This window comes from Dipodomys ordii, unplaced genomic scaffold (genome assembly GCF_000151885.1).
Source record: "Dipodomys ordii isolate 6190 unplaced genomic scaffold, Dord_2.0 Scaffold19, whole genome shotgun sequence".
Lineage (NCBI taxonomy): Eukaryota > Metazoa > Chordata > Mammalia > Rodentia > Heteromyidae > Dipodomys > Dipodomys ordii.
The window spans coordinates 5,370,681-5,390,913 of NW_012267235.1; the positions used below are offsets into that span (position 1 = coordinate 5,370,681).

Below are 20,233 nucleotides of genomic sequence, written 5' to 3' on the forward strand. Positions count from 1 at the left end.
GGGGGGGGGGGGGGGAAGAAGGGGGGCGGGGATCGTGTCAAAGCCTTAAGGGGAGGCATAGCAGCCAAAAAAGGGCAGGGGAAAGAAAAGGCTAAGATGTTTACTGAGAAAAAGTCAGTGGAAAAAGTGACTGGGAGGTCAAGTAGATTTGGGAGATGGCCCTGTTACAGTCAGCAGAGCAAAAGAGTGGATGTGCCCCTCCTGGAGGGAGCCAGAGCTACAGGGTCTCAGCTGTGGTTTCTGGACCCTCTGAACCCCATACCACAGTTTTGCTTGTGGCCCTTTCCCCCGCCCATTCAAAGGGTCCCCTGTTCAACAGTGGATGTCCCTGCTGACTGAGGCCCACATTTCGGCTGTTAGGAGACGGCTCAACAAACTTTAGGCTTATCTTCCCCTGCCCTTATCCTTTTCCCTTCTTTTCACCATTCTCCCCCTCTCTCCCTCCCCCCCCCCCCCCCCCCCCCCCCCCCCCCCCGCGCCCCTCTCACTCTAGGCCTTTCTCCAGATGCTCAAGAGGCCTGGCTAGGTGGGGGCCCACACTCCCTCCCTCAGCTCTTTGTCTGTGGGTCTTGACAAAAGAGCCCGGCCTTTCCAGCGCCCCACAGGTGTGAAGAACTTGTTACTGCAATGTTTGTTCAGCCCTATTAGTGGCCTGTAGGACTGTTGACAGAGGGTGGCTTTGTGATCAGACTTGGCTAAAGCTCCCTAAGCCCTCAACAAACACTGGCCACTTATCTCCAGGGAGTTTATCAGAAACTATCTAAAGCCTGTCTTTGCCAGGCCAGCCTTTCTGACCCATTCGCTTGGGAGACTGGGTTCCAAAGTATTTCTCACTTTGTTTTCCTTTCCTTTTTAATTTTTTTAATTAAAAGAAAAATGTCCTTGCTCCTCCCCTGATGGATGGCATCCTAGAAAGAGATAGCCCTCAGTGAGATTTTGTTTTCATTATCGGAGCTCGTAAGCCTCTGTCTCCCTAGAGGATGGATTTACCAAGTGGGTACAGGGTTTCAGTGAAAAACCTTGGTGTCAGGTGCTCCAGGGCCGAGCAGGGAGGGACCACCTCAAAGCAGACTAGAGTTTTTCCCCACATCTGCAGGGGATGCGTTCCAAGACCCCCAATTGAAACCTAAACTGCAGACAGTGCTGACCCATATGGATGCTATTTTTCCCCTCTATGGATATACCTACAATTGAATTCAGTTGATAAGGCTCAGTGAAAGATTTACAGTAGCTAACAATAAAATAAAGAATAATAGGATACACTAGTACAAGTGATGTGAATATGGTCTCTCTCTGTAACTGTTCTCCTTGTGATAAAGTATGATCAAGTTAGGTCAATGGCCCAGGCTGTTAGCCTGATGGTAGGCTACTGTTGATCTTCTGATAAGTCAGAAGGATGGATCCTGTGCTTTGGAGCTCCTGGATTGCTTAGCTGGGACCTTAATTTCTGGTTACAGTTGACCACAGGGAGCAAACTTGAGAAACATGAAACTTCAGAGATGCGGGGACCATTTGGCTTGTTCTCTATCAAGATGCTTTTCTCTGCTTAGGACCCTGGAGAATATCCCACCAGACCCTGTCTCCAGAAGGACCAGGCTGTCACCAGCTCTGTTGACCATGCTCCTTTCCCAGGCTGTTACCTGGAAAGACCTGTTACTACCTCCACCTTCTTTGAGGTGTGATACACCTGCCTGCCTGGGAAGGCTGGGAATGATGGTGGTGTCTCATTGCTCTTCCATAACCACATCCCCTGCCCCTTGTGCTGGGGCTCTTCACAATGGTCCTCATCACCACCTAGAGCACTCCTCTCCTGAACTCCCAGGAACCCTCTCCACGGCAGTTGTGCTGACTTATCTTCAGCTCTGCCCCTTGCCTTTTCATGAGCTTTTAGTATTGTGCAGTTGTAGACATTTAGGATGAAGTAAAAGTGCGCAAGTGGTCAGATCCAGATGTGTTTTTTTTTTTTCTGATGAGAATATGGAGGTACAGAGGGGTCAAATGGACTTTCCAGGATCACACCACCTGGGGAACAAGAGATCTGGGATAAGAGAGCCCAAGCCTTCCTTATTGGGTCCAGCTCTTTTTCTAGTGATGTTCTGTGTCTGTGTGCCGTGGGATTTCCACTTATGCGTGGTGAGTTCCCAGGTCCTAGGGCTTCAAGCCTCCTTTTTCTTTCTATCAAAATGTGGCCCTTAGATGGGCAGAATCCAAACAACATGGGATCTTGTTAGACAAGCACATTCTCATGTCTCTGTATGACCTCTGGGGTCAGAAGTTCTGGGGTGGGCATCCCTTGAAATGTCTTGGGGCTTTGGGATGGGCTTTGGAGTTACTTGGATTGAAAACAGCTGGAAAGAAGGAAGAGGGGCTGCAGTCTGTTAAGAGAGTAAAATCCTGTTGCTGTATGAACCCCTCAGTGCTGCTTCCCACTTAGAGTCTGGCACCTCCAGAGGGCTCCATTAACATTTGCTGAATGAAGAAATGAATGTTGTCTCACAATGACAACATCTTTCCTCTCCTGTTGGTTGGGTTCCTTGAGAGTTTCATTCTCTGTTCTGCCCATTGTGGACAGACTTGCTGCTGCCTGTTGATTCTTCGTTTTCAGATAAGCAAGTTGTCTAGTTCTTTTGGGAGAACTTGTCTCAGGAACTTTTCCTGGTATTTTTACTTTCCATTAAAGTTGAAGCGAGGCTGGGGCACTGGTGGCTCACACCTGTAATCCTAGCTAATCAGGAGACTGAGATCTGAGGATTGTGGTTTGAAACCAGTACAGGCAGGAATTTCTGTGGGGCTCTTATCTCCAATTAACTAACCATCAAGAAGCCAGCAGGGGAGGTGTAGCTCTGGTGGAAGAGCATCAACCTTGATTAAAAAAGCTAGGCAAGTGTGTGGGGCTCTGAGTTCAAGACCCATACTGGTACCCTTCCCTCTCCTCCCTCTCAAAAAATGCAAGTTAGCACCAAATGATTACAAACCCTAGAGCTTTGTCTGGAACTAGAGTCCTCCTGTTTCATGCCCTTCTTAGTGGTTGTCCAATCTCTTTGGCTCACTCTAGCTAGCCCCTGCTGCTTTAAGCCTTCCTTGCATTAGTAATGCTAAGTCTTGGATGGAGGCAACAGTGACTTCGGTATTAACTACCCCTGGCATTTCCAAATGCTCTGTTCTGGCTCACTCCTGTAACCTCAGTTCTTACCATAGGTGCTCAGGAAATATTTGTTGCACAGGTAAATCCACCTGCCACCAGATTTGCCAAGAAAAAAGTGAGACTTAAAGTCTGGGCTTTGATTGTTTTATACATTTTTCTACATTCGTGATCCTTTCTCTTAGGCCTAGATTATCTGGAGATACACAGAAATGTTGCAGGTCCTTCAAAGGCTTAGGACCATCTTGCCTCAGCCACTTATCCAGAAAAGTTTCTGAGAGTCCAGCTTAGAGTGATTCTCAGTTGCCAACAGCAGCCAGGTGTGTAGGAGCTGTGGTTGCTAGCCGGGCCATTTTGGGAGATACCAAAAAAACTGGGCCCAGAAGATACTTATTTCGGGGGGGTGGGGAGGGGAAGGGCACGGCGGTGGCGGATGGAATAGTTAAAATTTATAACCAAGAGGCACATTTTAAAATAAATCGAGTACCAAAGTAGAGTAGCAAAGCCATAAAGAAAAGGAATTACGAGTGACCTCAAACTCTTAAAAATAGCTCTCAAATATTTTTATGACTCTGAACCAATTGTTTAAGGAGAAGTCTCATATGAAACCAGACCTCTGCGTGCTCCCCCCTCACAGACTCCCTGCTGTAAACTCTCCCCTTTACCTTCTGGCAGGGCTATGTCTCCACATGGTGGGTTCCATTCTGATTTCTTTTCCTTTTGGTTACATGGTTACGCCAGCTAGCAGTGGTAACATTGCCTAAGATCTTGTTAAGAGTCTATTGAAATGGCTTCCCAAGTAACCCTCATGCTGGTTCAGATGGAACAGTGCTGGCAGATCACCTTAGCTGTGCTTTGACTTATTTCTTGGGCCCTCTCTTCTTCTTCTTACCTCAGAAGGGCCCAGCAAGGTGGCTTTCCTGTCATTCCTGACAGCAATGATCACAGCCAGAGGCTGCAGATTTTTCATGAGTTCCTCTCTCCTCTGAGATCCAAAGAACCTTGAGCCTGGTGCAAGTGGCTCCTACCTATAATCCTAGCTGCGCAAGAAGCTGAGATCTGAGAATGATGGTTTAAAGCCAGCTTGGGCAGGAAGAGCCCATGAGACTCTTCTTATCTTAACCAGCAGGAAGTAGAGGCATGGCTCAAGTAGTAGTGCACCAACCCTGAGTGAAAAACTCAAGTGGAAGCACAAGGCCCTGAGTTAAAGCCCCAGTACAAAACAGAAACAAACACATACACACACAAAACCATACACCTTAAGGCTGGACTTTGTCTTGCTTGTTGTTGGGTTCTCTAAACTCACATGTCTCCTGGTCTGTAGACAGCAGCCCCTAAAATCATTGAAGAAAGCAGCAAATGTCTGTCTTTCTCAGCCTGCCCTTGTGGTCTGCCCCTACTAAGGACATACCTAAGAAGAATGCTTATTCCTGTACACAGACAGCCCAGGGCAGCCTGCATATGGTGCTGATATAGGTCAGTTATTTTTGGTCAGTTCAGCTACATACACTTATATGTGACACTACATAGAGGACATGGGACAGCTTTCTCAAAAGGACTGCCTTGGGAGAGAAGACTCTGATCTCATAAGCTAGGAGGGAAGAGGAGGGGTCCTAGTAAGGGCCAGAGTCTCTGGCACGGCCCACAGCTAGGTGGCCCTTCACTGACAGAGCCACTGGGCCACTTGGAATTAGTTTGGGGAATTCGGGCCAGAATCTATAAAAATCCATGTCTGGGCCTGGAATAAGACTGGGTAGGTTAGTTTATTAACAAACCAATGGATACAAATTCAGTCTCTATGTACAGGGTTCGATTTAGACTCTGGGAAGGGTCCATGGTGCTTAGAGTGTGTTTCTCTCCCTAAAAGACTTCAGTCTGTTTGAATGGACAGACGTTAAAAGCATAAGACGGTAAGTTAAAAGCATCAAGATGAATTTAAAATAGTTCAAAGCAACAGTAAAGACTAAACGGTGTCAGTAAATCCTCTGTCCTATCTATCTACATATCTGTCTTCCTACTCTACTGCTTTTCTGTTCACCCACCCATCTACCCATCCATCCACCCATCCATCCATCCATCCATCCATCCATCCACTGAATCTGTTTGTACAATCCATTCATCCTCCAACCAATCCAACCAATCCATTCATTCATCTGCTTATCCCATCCATCCACTTGGTCCATCTCTCTATGCACTTACCAATTATCTCACTACCCTGACAATCCACTTGGTCCATCCATCCATCCATCCATCCATCCATCCATCCATCCATCCATCCATCCATCCATCCTCTCTCAAATGTCCTCTCTTTGTCTCTCTCATAGTATCTCTTTTATATGTTCTCTATCTTTTATATATGAAAAGTATATCCAGGCCTACTATAGTCTTGGTGGATAAATGAGCATAGACTGTCCCTATCCTCACTGAACCAACAGTTCATCAACCAATAGTTGAAAGCATTTGTGTTTATCTGTCCCTTCTTTCTGTTAGGGTAGGAGCCCTTGGACACTTGAAACTGCCAACCATTTCTGTTTCCTACATGGCCTAGACAGGGACTGGCTTATAGCAGAGTACTGTAAGTGTGTCTTGAACTGGACTTACCTGGGGTTGTTTGGGCAAGTCTAGATTTGTGGGAGAGATTGATAGTGCTTAAGAAATGTTGGCAACTGTGAAGTTGCATGTGTTACAATAGAACTTACAGGACTTTTGATGGGGTGGGGGTGGGGGTGCGGGGGGAGACGGATAAGAGCTGGCTCTTGGTCTCCAATCCCCGCCAAGTTTCTGTCTTGCCTTATGCTGGGTTCTGAAATCAGCCACATGAGGTGTACCCTCGGTGATCCCCCAATGATAGCTGCAGCTGGCACAGAGCTTGGGGTCTCTGGGAAGCTGTGGCTCCTGGGAAAGATGCAGAACCTCAGTGATAGGGCAGGGCTCCTGTTCTGGCCATGCTAGTCCCTCAGGAACGCCTGGGCCTTCCACCCCCTCCCTCCTCACTGACCTCTGTTCTCACAAAGCTGCCCTTTTCTTCCCGCCTTGAAATCTGATAATGAAACTAATACCCAATATTTTTGCCTTTGAGAGAAGCAAGAGATAAACAGGAAAGCATGAAGGATTAAGGTGTCTCTACGAGGCAGGGGCTGGGGATCGGCCAGGAATTGGGTGACACCTTGCCTGGGAGCAAGGGGATCCAGATGTGAGCTGCTTTCTCTGATGCATTTTTCCATTTGTGTAAAGAAAATAAAACAAAGAGAAAAGAAAACAAGCTGTAAAATACTTTGCAGAAGTCTGATCATGGGCAATTGTCACTTGATGTCCCCTGACAGCTCTGAGAAGCTGGGGGAGGGAGGAGAGCCCTGCTTTTTGATGTTGGCCTCTGAGTTTTCTTTTGTGTGACCACTTGTTTGGGGAGAACCTTTTGTTGGCGTGAGGTGTGTATGGAAAAGACATTCCAGCCCCAGTTTCCCCTTTGGGTGGGGAAGAGAGGGGCCTCTCTCCCAGGAGGGGCCCAGAGGCCAGCTGGGGGTTTCATTAGGGCTGAATCTTCTTTTATATAGGACACTGGATAAGCATCTGTCTCCAAGGGCTGAAAGATGCTACTAGGAAACGTTTCCTGATACAAAGGAAGCTTGGAAGAAATAAGACTCCACTAATCCTTCCAGCCTTAGACAGGTGTGCCAGGGCTTGAGGGTTCTGTGCTTGTGGATTAGATCTTGGTTCAGGGGCCCATCTATTACTTGCAGTGATGTGTAGATCCTTTCCTGGGACAGGGGTTGCTGGAAGATTATAGTCCTTCACTTACCAGCTCCTTGGTCCTGGGCTGGCTGGTCACTTTATGTCTCTTGAGCAGTTCCTCTATACTACTTGTTTGGCTGAGCGAGTCCAAAGAGACATTGAGGATGTAGTTAAGGGCAACAGGCGTTATGCAGAGGGCAGGATGGGGCTGTAGCTGGCTTTTCTTTGTGCCTGGCTGAGTTCAGTACTTGGAGATACTTGCTGAGGACACTTAGTAAGGCTCTTAGGAGTTGGGGTTATCCTCTGATCTAATCTGGCTTCCAGACTTCAGGGTGTGAGCTGTTATAGCCTCTCCTCTAAAGCCCTCCTGCATTTTTACTTGTCAGTGAGTACTAATGAGAGATTTGGGTTTGACTCTAGAAAGAACATAGAAAGAAACATATGTCAGCCGCTAGTGGCTCATACTTGTGTTCCTAGCTACTCAGGAGACTGATGTATGAGGATCCCAGTTTGAAGTCAGCCCAGGCATGAAAGTCCATGTTATCTTTAGTTAATTGCCAACCCCTCCTCCCCCAGGAAATGGAGGCATGGCTCAAGTTGTAGAGTACCAGCCTTGAGCAAAAGGCAGAGCAGAGGCCCTGAATTTAAGCCCTCTTACACACACCCACACCCACACACACAAAGCATCAGAAAGAAAAAATGATTTAAATTTTTAAAAATCATGCATAGAAATAGCATATAAGAAACTAGTACAAATATTTGTAACACTTTGTGGTAGGAAAGGCAAATATTTTTTCTAGCCAATCAGAGACAAATGCTAGAAAACAGACAAAATCCTACCTTATATGAAAAAAAAAATACTGGGCAAATGGCATGAACAGGCAATACACAGAAATAGAAATAGACACATGGAGAAATGCCCAGTCTCCTAAGTAATCAAAGACATGCAAATTAAAATCATGTGCCTGGTTTTTTTTTTTTTTCAGCCAGACAAATTGGCAAAGATTTTTTTTTAAAAAAGAAAAAGAATGCTGATACCAAATGTGTATTGTTATTTTTTTCAAGGGTGGGGTGAAATAAGAGCTGTCACTTCCTGCTGGTGGGAGGGGAAGCCAATTCAGCCTTTCTCTGGGCTACTTGGCAACTTGGTGATTTGTATCACCAAACAAAAACACGTACAGTAAATCAAAATGTGACCTAGAATTTTGCCTTGAGGAATGGACTTTACTTTTGTAAATTAGACTAGGGTATGTTGTGTGTTCAAAGGTGTGTCTGAAAGGATTACCATTAAGTCTGTGGTGGTCACAATTATCTTGTTGCTTCTGTTTTTTTTTTTTTTTTTTTTTGAGTCTGGTCGTGGGGCCTGAACTCTGGGCCTGGGCACTGTCCTTCAGCTCTTCAGCTCAAGGCTAGCGCTCTACCACTTGAGCCACAGCGCCACTTCTCGCTTTTTTCTTTTTGCTTATGTGATGCTGAGGAATCGAACCCAGGGCCTCATGCATGCAAGGCAAGCACTCTACCACTGAGCCACATTCCCAGCCCTGTTGCTTCTAACTGTGACAAACTAGGAACTTCCTGGGTGATCCATCACTGGGGGAGTGGACTACAGTTAAATGCACCTACTTCAGATTGCAAGCACCTTGGAGCTTGAATTACACTCATACCATACAGTACCAGGTTTAAAAGTAATTGTGACCAGCTAGGCACTGGTGGTTTAGTGCCTGTAATCCTACCAACTCAGGAGGGTAAGATCTGAAGATTATAACTCTAAGGCAGACAGAGCTGAGAGACCCACTCTTCTCTCTAACCAGCGAAAACTTGGAATTGAGTGTCGTTCAGTGGTAGAATGCCAGCCTTGAGCAAAAAATCCAAGCTTTTTAAAAAATATTTTTAAATATTTATTTTGCATATATATTATATGATACATAATCTATATTTACCATATATATGGCAAATGATATTTAACACAAAAATTCTGAAAAATAACAGTCTACAAAACTGAAGGTAGATAGGTGTAATCCATGTTTTTAGGAAAGAAATCATGCCAGTGCTGAACACAGGCTAAGGAAGTCTGCAAGGAAAAGCCCTGAGTACACATTGGCTGGTGGAAAGAGGAGTATGCCTTTTCTCTTTCTGCATCTGTTTTTCAAGTACGTGACATTTATTTTGAGATTCCATGAAATGCAGTTTCGAACACACAAACAGCATAAGTGTAGAATAAGCAGTGAAATATAATCAAGGTATGTAATAAGCATGGATGGAAATTTTACAATGGAACCTATGTTTTGTAAGATTGCTTAAAAAGAGGGAGGCAGGGTGTATCTGAGTGTGAACATAGGTAATGAGATCTAAACTGGGGTTATCGTGGAGGTGGAAGCCCAAAGAAGGCAGGTTGGCAGGAGATCATAGAAGAAGTAAAAAGAACTGTGTGGGGTCATTCAGCCATCCAGGGGATGGGGGAAGTAGACCTAGAAAGGACCCTGAAACTAAGATACTGGGAGCATGGGAAGGATGCAGCCGGATGGAGAAAGGATGTCTGTGGAAGGACTGACCTTCACATGTAGGCAATGGATGGGGCAAGTGGGAGCCACAGGCTTGGCAGGCTCTTGAAACTTCCCAGAGTTTGGAACAACTGTAGCAGGAGGGAGTAATGGGAAAACAGAGCTGAGGTTGGACCAGGTGTATCTTCCTTAGAGTCCCAAGGCCATGCTGGATAATTTCAGCTTTATCCCCATGGTCATTCAGATTGGTCCTTAGAAATTCAGTTCTGCGGGCTGGGAAGGTGGCTCAGTGGTAGAGTGCTTGCCTTGCATGCATGAGGCCCTGGGTTCGATTCCTCAGCACCACATAAGCAAAAAGAAAAAAGCCGGAAGTGGCGCTGTGGCTCAAGTGGTAGAGCGCTAGCCTTGAGCTGAAGAGCTGAGGGACATGCCCAGGCCCAGAGTTCAGGCCCCACGACCAGATCCAAAAAAAAAAAAAAAAAAAAAAATTCAGCTCTGCTTATAGTTGGCTCTATCTAGAAAGAATTGGTTTCAGGATTACTATAAATTCCCAAATCCATGGATGCTCAAGTTCCTCCATAAAACAGCATAGTATTTGCAAGTAACCTACATTCTAGGTTCCTTATAATGCCTAAGGCAAGTGCTGTGATAATAGTTTTATATTATTTAGGGAATAATAAGAAGGGGGGAAAAGTATTTCAGAGCTGGGCACTGGTGGCTCATGCCTGTAATGGTTTGAAACCACCTGCGGCAGGAAAGTCTGTGAAACCCTTATCTCCAAAAAAAATGGCACTATGGCTCAAAGTGGTAGAACTCTAGCCTTGAGCAAAAAAGCTCAGGGATGGTGCCTAGGCTCTGAGTTCAAGCCCCACAACTGATCCCCCCCTCAAAAAAAAAAGCATTGCAGTAGATTACATTTTGTTTTGTTTTTTCTTTTCTTTTCTGAATATTGTAGATCCATGGTTGATTGAATCTGAGGATAGGGAACTGGCAGATACAGGGGATGACTGTGTTGGGTGGGTGATTGGAAGCTTAATGGTAGAGAGGGCACCTTTCTCTGGAGCCAAGAGGAGGCTACAGACTTGCAGCTGGAAATAGGGATTAGTGGGTTGGGAGCACAGAGTTGGAGAGGGGCACAGGAAAGCCCCCTGAGAGTGTCATGGTGAGCTGGGAAAGCCACACGTGTAGGCACGTAATAGGCATGGGGAAGTGGGCCTGGCAGGAAGAAAAGCCAGAGGGAACAAAGTTGTTGGTCCAGAGACCAGGACTGTAGACCTTTAGGAGAAAGGAAGGCATCCAGGTTGGTAGTGGGAAGGAGAAGGGGCAGTGGCATGAGAAAGGGAGCAAGGAAGGTGCAGGTTGGTATATGTGACTCCAGGAAACTAGAGTGTGGAAGGGTGGAAGCAAAGGCCTTGCAAGTAGCCATGAGGCTGCCCCAGTGTGTGTATGATGGGCCGGGGGCGGGGCGGGGGGGGGGAGGAGGAGTGTGATGGTAGTAATGTTTATTTCAATTAGAAGTTCAAGATCACGGCGTCAACAGGGCTAGCTTCTCCTGTAGCCTCTGTCCTTGCTCATGGATGACCGCCTCTCAGCAGGTCTTCCCTGTGTGTGTACACTGTCACGGAGCCTCCCTGTGCCCACATTTTCTCCTGTGCAGACAGATGCCTTGAAGGCAGACCCAACCTTAGGATCCATTTTAACTCTGTCACCTCATTAAAGACCTTTCTGACTAATGATGGGATGGTGGGAGGGTTAGGACTGTTATACAAGAATTTGGGGACCTCCAGCCATGGCACCGTGAAGATATCAATCAGTGTTTATGAGTACAAACAGGGGAGCCAAGAAAAAAAACTCCTGGGGTGAGGGGGACAAAATGTCTTGGCCCTTAGAGTGTCTGCCCTCCCTGTACCCTGGCTGATGGTCTCCCTGCCCTGTCTTCCCTGCAGCCTGCAACTGTAACCTGCATGCCCGGCGCTGCCGCTTCAACATGGAGCTGTATAAGCTATCGGGGCGCAAGAGCGGGGGTGTCTGCCTCAACTGCCGTCACAACACTGCTGGCCGCCACTGCCACTACTGCAAGGAGGGCTTCTACCGGGACATGGGCAAGCCCATTACTCACCGGAAGGCCTGCAAAGGTAGGCTGTTAGGGACACGGGGGACCCTACGCTTTCCTCTCCTCTCCTTTTCTGCTTTTTTCCTAGTTCCTATACAGAGCAGCACAGACTGAGGTCTTTGAACATGCGCAAGTATGCGCACGCACAGCCTCCTTGGTATGTGGAGGTGTAAGCCAAAACAAAGGGGCAATGGAGACATGGCTCAAAGGAGAAGAAAGGAGAAGGTGTGATCTCTTGTGAGGGTGAAGGCCCAGCCCACAACACCTCCCATTCTGCTCCCCCTCCTTGGCTTCTCTGCACAGGTGTGCTGCATACCACAGGGACTCCAGTCATGCTCACCAGGCTTACCATCGGGACAAAGGACCCTCTTTTCCCAAACCCCACGTAGACATACTTCTTTGGATGTGTGCACCCCATCCCCACCCCCATATCACACACACACACACACACACACACGCATGCACGCACGCATGCACGCACACACACACACACACACACACACACACACACACACACAGTGTCAGAATGAGGTTGGCAGTTTCAGGATCAGAGTCTCAGAAGGAACATTTAATCCATCTGCAAATAGCTTTGCTTTTCAGGACAAAAAAAAAAAAAAAGGAAAAAAAGAAAGAAAAGGAGACCAGAGACTCTATCTTTGTTCACTGAAGCAAAGACTAATGTTTTAACTTTTCTTGCTGTTTGTTTTTCTCCCACCAACAAAAATGAAGCAATGGTCAAATGACTCAGAGGAGCTGATGAACTACTAGGGACTTGAGCGATGGTGGTAGGTGAAAAATGGGGCCTCTTCCCCACATTTGCTTTTGGGAACTCCAGGATCCAGGGCTTTCCTCCTTCAAAGGTTGGGGCCCATAGATAGACTAGGGCTTGCTTATGTATGCTACTCAAGATGTTTACCTTGGAGTGCTCCTACAGGGGGATCTCAGCATATATGGGGTCCTAATATGGTTTTCTCAAGTTATGGCAGAACTAGGTCCAAGTAAAGAAACCTACCTTTCCAGCCACTGCTCAGCCTGTGTGTGTGTGTGTGTGTGTGTGTGTGTGTATGTGTGTGTGTGTGTGGTTTCACCTCAGGACCTTGTGCATATTAAGTAGGCTCCTGAGCTATGTTCCCACCTGCTTTTTGCTTCAGATGTTTTTTTCAGATGGGGTCTTCAGTTTTTGCTTAGGGCTACTCTTATATTCTAATCCTTCTACTTTGTTGTAGCTGGGGGGTTGTGGATATGAACCACCATGACTGGCTTTTTTTTTTGCCTGAAGTGCCCTGTGATCTTCCCCAATCTCTGCCTCCCAAGTAGCTGGGATTATAGCCACTCCATTGGGCCCCACTGCTCAGCTTTTGAATGAAGCAGAAGGATCGTCTTCATAACAGGAAATCCACCAGATGTTGGGCACTTAAGTGCCTGACTGACGACATCAGTTTCTGGGCCCAGTACAAAATGAAAATATGGAGTTCTTTGTCCAGAAACGAGGAAGGATTTCAAAAGAGTGACAACAGAGCTTCAACCCTGAGCATGGGGACCTGGCTAGCTGGGCCTGTGCAGAACACTTCCAAAAATCAACAACAAACAATGGCCATCAAAAACTTCGCCAGGTTAGGGGGTCCCAAAGAGTAATCTGATTCTTCCTCCTTATCATTGCCTCTGGTGGTTGGCAAGAAAAATTTGAGCATAAAGTTTTCCTAATTTGGAAGCGTTTTTTTATTTGAAAGTCAACTGTTCTAGGTGAGGAATCCCCTAGGAGACTTAAGAATGGGAAGGTGGCCCAAGCAAAGGGACCCGAGAAAGATCTGCATTGTCAGGAACATTTAAGCAGGGTAAGACCAGAGGGACTCCTTTGGGTTTTCAGAGAACATAGTTGGAAGGTGTCCAACTCCTTTGCTTGCTGCCCAAAGTGTTTGTTGTTCTTCTTTTACAGAAGAAATGGAGGCCAGGGGTCTTGTAAACAGCTGGCTTACACATACATTTCTTGGGGATTTGGCCAAGAAGTTTGAATCCACAGCAGTCACTCAGGTGGGCAGTCCTCTGCCTGTGGGTAAGAAGATCTGGGCTGTACATGGAAGGACACTGGTTATTTCCTGCCCTACCACTTCCTGCTATTGGAAGAGAATTGCTCGGCTTCCTTTGTTCGTTTCTAGAGGGGACAGATTTGGGTAGATGAGAGGGCATTCCTCTTCTATGATATCAAATGCTAGGACCAGTCCTGAGCAGCAGCTGTCCCCAGACTTGGTAGGAATCCTGAGAAAAGAACTTGGGGAAAGAAAAATCTAAAGATGGATTCAGCCCAAGGAGGCACAATCATGACCTGCTTGGGAATTATTGCAGGAAAGGATGTCTTTTAATTAGAGAAGACTGTTTCAAGGAACCTGCCACCTGATTGATGGGGAAAGACCAATGTTTTTTTTTTGGGGGGGGGGTCCGGTCGTGGGGCCTGAACTCTGGGCCTGGACGCTGTCCCTCGGCTCTTCAGCTCAAGGCTAGCGTTCTACCACTTGAGCCACAGCACCACTTCTGGCTTTTTTCTTTTTGCTTATGTGGTGCTGAGGAATTGAACCCAGGGCCTCATGCATGCAAAGCAAGCGCTCTACCACTGAGCCACCTTCCCAGCCTGAGACCAATGTTTTAATGATACTGTTTCCTGATTGCTGAGGGAAAACATAGCCTGCTTCATGATTGGTGAGAAAAGATCTGTTCTAGTAAGGAACCAAAATCTAACTGGTGTCTCATACCTGTACAATAATCCTAGCTACTCGGGAGGCTGAGATCACAGGATTGTGGTTCAGAGGCAACTTGGGCAGGAAATGTCCCTGAGACTCTTATCTTCAGTTCACTACCAAAACTGGAAGTGGAGCTGTGGTTCAAGTGGTAGAGTGCTAACCTTAAGCACAAAAGGTCAAGGACAGCACCTAGACCCTGAGGATACACACATACACGCGTGCGCACGTGCACGCACGCGCGCACACACACACACACACAAGCATACGCATGCATGCATGTACTCCCCCACCCCTCCCCATATGAAAGGTCCAGCCATCTAATTGGTGAAGAAAGATACCGCTTGAAGCTTCCAAATCTTTCCCCTTTGCTCTTCCCTTAACTAATGTCACTTCTTTAGTTGAGGTGGGCACTTTAAGGGACACACTTCTTACCAAAATAGCCTCTAAGATCTTGGTGGGAAGCAGTTTTAGGAGATGTTCAGAGGCTGGTTAGGGGAATGTATACCCCTGAGATCTTCACACAGTAGTCTCCTGATCACCACCACCATGACTACAGAAGCTTTCTGTCTTATCTTGAGGAGCTATACGGTTTAGGCAACGCTTTCTTTCATGGAAGCTTGTTGGCTCCATCATTGTGCCAACGGAGCTTTGACAGTTTGTTCTCAGAGGCTTTCAATCTTATATATGTAACTTTGGCCCTAGCCCCAGTTCCTGAGATTGATCTCAGGAAACCCCCTCAATGACCTTCAGGTGAAGACTGCACTGTTATGCATTGTTTCAGACAATTTTCATAGAGGAATCGGGACCACTGGCTCTTGGATGCCTAAGTTGGCTTGGGAATGGTCCTAGGGTTCTCTTTATTCCTTGACTTCTCAGGTCCTGGGAGGGGCCCCAGGCCACCCATACACTCTGGTGATTGGCTGACTCAAGACCTTGTTCAATGTAGAGCAGGGGTGGACCCAGACAAGAACAGCTTGGAGTAAGGGCATTTGATTCCAAATGTTATTATGCAGCCTCCCCATTTGGGAAGTTTCATAGCAACAAATTTGTTGGGTTCTTTCTCCCCTCCCCTAGTTTATAAGCAAACTGGAGCTGGCAGGGTTGGTGCATACAAAGGGCTGTAATAAACATGCCCAGGGAACAGCCGCTGCACTCTCCAGCTATTCAGTGCAATTTCACAGCACTAGGATGGCCTCATTATGGTGTGGGCTCTTGTCCTATACAAAGTCAGATGAGATGAATTTCTCCCCTTTCTCCACAGAATGGTTTGTGAATGATGCTCGTCCTGGAATCTGTCAAAAGATTGGAGGTTTTGTTTACCATTTGTCTTCTTTATGGACTTTGGAGGCTCTTTCTTTTTAGAGCCTGCAAAGAAGACGTTGCTATTTAACCATTTCAGCCATGTCACCATTGATAACAATATTAATTTATCATCTTCCCAAACCATCTGTGATGGATAAAGACATTCCAAGAGTCTCCCGTGAACCGCATTACGATGAGAATTAAGAAATTACCCACCGCATCTAGCATCCCCGTACAAAGGGCTGCGTTCCATCTCACTGAGCAGCCTCTTTTGCTCACTCATTGCCCTGCCCCCTTCAAGTCTGCAGTGAATGTGGCTGAATGAAGGCTACTAAGAAGGTGCCTGAGCCCTAAGAAGATGCAATCATTAGCAGGGCAGAGCCTAGGTCTGTCCCCACTGTCTTTGCCGGCCATTCCTACGGCTCCCCATCCATTCTTTATTTTCTGAGGTAGCTCTGCTAAGGTTTGGTGTGGGAAGTCAGCACTCCTGTCTAGCCCCCTCTGTCTTCCAGAGCTACTGTGTGGAACCTCCACTTTGCTTTTATTTTGGTGCATCTTTACTGTGTTCCCTGAGTGATGGGACAGTCTTTATCTATGGATATGGCTCATGTTCAGAGTCTGTACGGCATTGGGCCAATCACAGGCCTTCCTCAGGCCTCTCTGTCTTCTCACTTGTAGAATTCAGGTTATTGGTTGCTGAGTCCCTCCTGACTTTGACATTCCACAGGATACATGTTGTTCTTACAGAGTTAGAATATCCTGGGTCCCTGAAAACAGCATGTAGCCATATTTACGATCTGGTGACTTGGAATTGCTGGTAAAGCCAGAAAAATCAAGTGAAGGCAGCTTTGTTTTACAAAAAAAATCTTTACAAATGAAGACTGTCTCAGTTCTGTGATTTGGCCCACATAATGCACTGGGCTAACACAGTGTCTTCCTAGCTTAGCACTGTGGCTCATCCCTGGCCATTCTGCGGTTTCACTTCCTTGGTTATGATTGTCCTCATCTCTCAGATCTCTTCTCATGCTCTGATCTCATGTGGACATTCCCAGCAATCTGCAGGACTTGAGCACAAAAGACTCCTAACCTTTGCATTCCTTGAGTTCCTGGAGCTTCTGGTTGTCATGTTAAAGACATATGACTTGGGGAAAAGGAGTCTTTCCTTTGGATTTTTGCTGCGAGGAGAGCACAAAGTGGACCTCAGCACATAAGCTTGATGTGAACAGCTTGAAAAAATGTGGAATTCAGAGTTACTTAGACCAGAGTTCAAATTCTACCTCTGGACAAGATACCCTTTAAAACCCGAGTTTTCTTTTTCTGGAAACAGGCATAACAGTCCCATTCCTAGGGTTACAGAGCATGTTAAATGAGGTACTGTGGCTTGCCACATGGCAAGCACTCTGTACATGTTAGCTGTTATATTTGTACAAGTCAAGGAAAAGAGAGATGCCAGAAAACCGGGCCTGCATGAACGTCAGCACACACAAGTGGAGACGCCTCTTTTGGCTCACTGCTTGCTTTAGTTCTTTCCGTGAGCGGTGAGAACTGAAGGGAGAACTTTGGAGAGAACCAGCCACTTTTGCTCAAAGGACTCAGGCCTGGCATGGAATTTGTAGCTAATTCCCACAGGAGTGGGCAGGGCCCTGGGGTTTATTCTAATGCCGCTTGCACACTCTCCATAAAGAATTTGCGTGCTCTTGGAACAGAAATCACAAATGAGTTGAACCACAGCAATGTGCCCAGCAGCTGCTGTCGGGGCTCGGCACAGAGAGCAGGGACGGCTGTGCCCTTTTAAACCTGGTTCTGAAAGTCACACTCAGAAAGACCAGATGGTCTCGCAAGGCTCCCCAATGATGTTGGGGTTTACAGCTGACCGGGATCCTGGCTAGCCTTCTCTGTCCTAAGGCTTCCCCTCATTCCATACTTTTACCCCAAGCCTGTGTGTGCTAACATAGGCACACGCTGCACACACATGTACACACACAGTCACCCTCTGGGAACCAGTCTGAAGACCTGGGCTTTTCTCCTCTGCTATAGAACAGGTGCAGGAAGACTCCAGTTAACTAGACCACAGCGGGTCAAATAACCCAGTTTGAGATCATGGGGCTTCCCTCCCCCACACTTGCTGCTTTCTGCACCTTGATGGGAAAGGAGCCGCGTGCAACTTGAAGCATTTATTCTTTTGTGCCTTGTTAGCAAGTGCTGGCAAGGAGAGGAAAGCCCAGTTTTGAGGAGGTTGACACAGACAGCTGAAGTGAAATCAGGGATTATCTGGATTTCGGCTATCCTAGCTCCCTTGTTAGCATGGAGAATTTCAGAGTGGGGAGCCCTGCATCTTGAGGTCGCTACTGACTGAGGATGTGAGGGGATTATCATTCCTGCTCTCCTCGTCATTCTTTACTCCAGATGTGCAGGGCAGACAGATGGCCTTCCCCTGCAGAAAGGAGGGGAGAAGCCCTGAGTGATGTTCACACTGATCATGAGATATTTGCTCATTGATTCTGCAAGTGTTTATGGAGGATCTGCAGTGTGTCAGGCACTAGAGTGGTCGGGGTGATGGAGACAGATTTAGTCTTTAGTGCTTGCTTTCTGGTGTGAGGTTAAGAATAACAAAGATGATGATTATGTTGTGAGTTAAGCCTGGCCCCAGTGGCTCACACCTATAATCCTAGATACTTAGGAGGCTGAGATCTGAGGATTGCTGTTCGAAACCAGCCGGGGCAGAAATGTCCCCGTGGGACTCATCTCCAGTTAACCACTCAAAAACCAGAAGTGGCACTGTGGGTCAAGTAGTAGAGGGCTAGCCTTGAGCACCAAGATGCTAAGGGACAGTGCCCAGGTCCTGAGTTCAAGCCCCACAATTGATTTAAAAAAAAAAGAATATGGTGAGTTACATGGAGGAAATAAACAGAGTGGAAGGAGAGTCACTGGGAAGAAAGCTGATGCACAACATGACTGGGAAGGGGTGTTTAAGGACAAAATGGTGAGGGTTTTTTTTTCTTTTTGGGTACTGGTACAAAATCTCCGTGCCTGCGCACTGTCATATCAAGGCAGACATTCTACCACTTGAGTCACAGTTCTACTTCTGGCATTTTGGTGGTGAATTGGAGATAGTAGTCTTGCCCAGCTTGGCTTGGAACTGTGATTCTCAGATCTCAGCTGCTTGAGTAGCTAAAATGACAGATATGAGCCAATAACTGGTACTTGGCTAAGGGCAGAATATTTGAGGTTAGACCCAAGGGGTGAGGAAAATGCAGCCACAAGATAGCTAGGGAAGAGCATTCCAGTCAGTTCTAAAGTCTGGAAATAGCCAAGGGCTTGGTGGGCCCTTGGTTGGGAGAGGTGATAGAACTGTGTAGGTCAACGTATTGGTATCTAGGAAGGAGGTGAGTCTTTTTCTAAGAGCACGGGAAAACATAAAGGACAAGGGTAATGTGAGGGATATGTTTGGATTTCTTTTTATTTATTTATTTTTTTTGATCAGTCACAGGGCTTGAATTCTGGGCCTGGGCGCTGTCCCTCAGCTCTTCAGCTCAAGGCTAGCACTCTCCCACTTGAGTCACAGTGCCACTTCTGGTTTTCTCAGTGGTTTATTGGAGATAAGAGTCTCACGGGCTTTCCTGCCCAGGTTGGCTTTGAACCGTTATCCTCAGATCTCAGCCTCATGGTTAGCTAGGATTACAGGCATGAGCCACCAGTGCCTGGCTTCCTTTTTAATTTTTTTTTTTAATTTGGTGAGGCTGGGAAGGTGGCTTAGTAGTAGAGTGTTTGCCTCACATGGGTTTGATTCCTCAGCACCACATAAACAGAAAAAGCTGGAAGTGGTGCTGTGGCTCAAGTGGTAGAGTGCTAGCCTTGAGCTGAAGAGCTGAGGGACAATGGCCAGGACCATGACTGACCAAAAAAATTTTTTTGGTGATATTGGTACAGAGGTTTGAAATTGCAGCTTTGTGCTTGCTAGGCTGGTGCTCAACCTCTGAGCCAGACCTCCAGCCCTTTTTGCACTGTCCCCTCACCATCTCGCGCCCCCCCCCTGCACCCCCGCCCCATCCCCACCTGCTCCTGAATTGCAATCCACCTATTTGCCATCATGCCCAGCTTCTTCCATTAGGATGAGTCTTTCACAGACTTTATTTTTTTTTTGCCTGTGTTGGTGATCTGAATCTCATTCTCCCACATGGCTAGGATTATAGGCACCATCACCTGACTGGCTATCTTTAAAAAGTTCCTTCTGGGAGGAGGTAACAATGCTTGATAGGAAATGTACTCATTACCCTACTGATGTAACTGTAACCCCTCTGTACAGTATTTTTACAATAAAAAACATTAAAAAAAAAAGAAGTAAAAAATCCCTTCTGTAAGACAAGCCATTAGTAGGGAGAAAATTACTTGCACATCCCATATCCAACAATAGATGGAATCCAAGGATATATAAAGAAGTCTTCAAAAAATAGCCAGACTAAAAGTGGGCAAAATATTTGAATAGACAATTGCTTAGATAAATAAGTAAAACCTCTGAACAATTCCAAGCACTTAGCAAGGATAAGAAACAATGGGAATTGTTGCCTGCTCCTGGGAATTCCAAATGGTACAGCATCACTGGAAAACTGCTCAGCAGGCTCTCACGATGTGAAACATGCCTAGCAATCCCACTCACCAGTATTTATCCAAGAGAGATGAAAACTTAAGGTCATATAACCACCTGTAA

General features: G+C 46.6%; 1 protein-coding gene across 1 annotated transcript in view; it reads left to right on the forward strand.

Annotated features, from left to right (window-relative positions):
• Ntn1 (netrin 1) overlaps positions 1 to 20,233 on the forward strand; it is a 174,880-nt gene that overhangs the window by 99,888 nt on the left and 54,759 nt on the right. Inside the window, exon 2 of the mRNA XM_013013487.1 lies at positions 11,322 to 11,510. Within this exon, the coding sequence (XP_012868941.1) occupies positions 11,322 to 11,510 (189 nt within the window). The remainder of the gene's footprint in view (positions 1 to 11,321; positions 11,511 to 20,233) is intronic.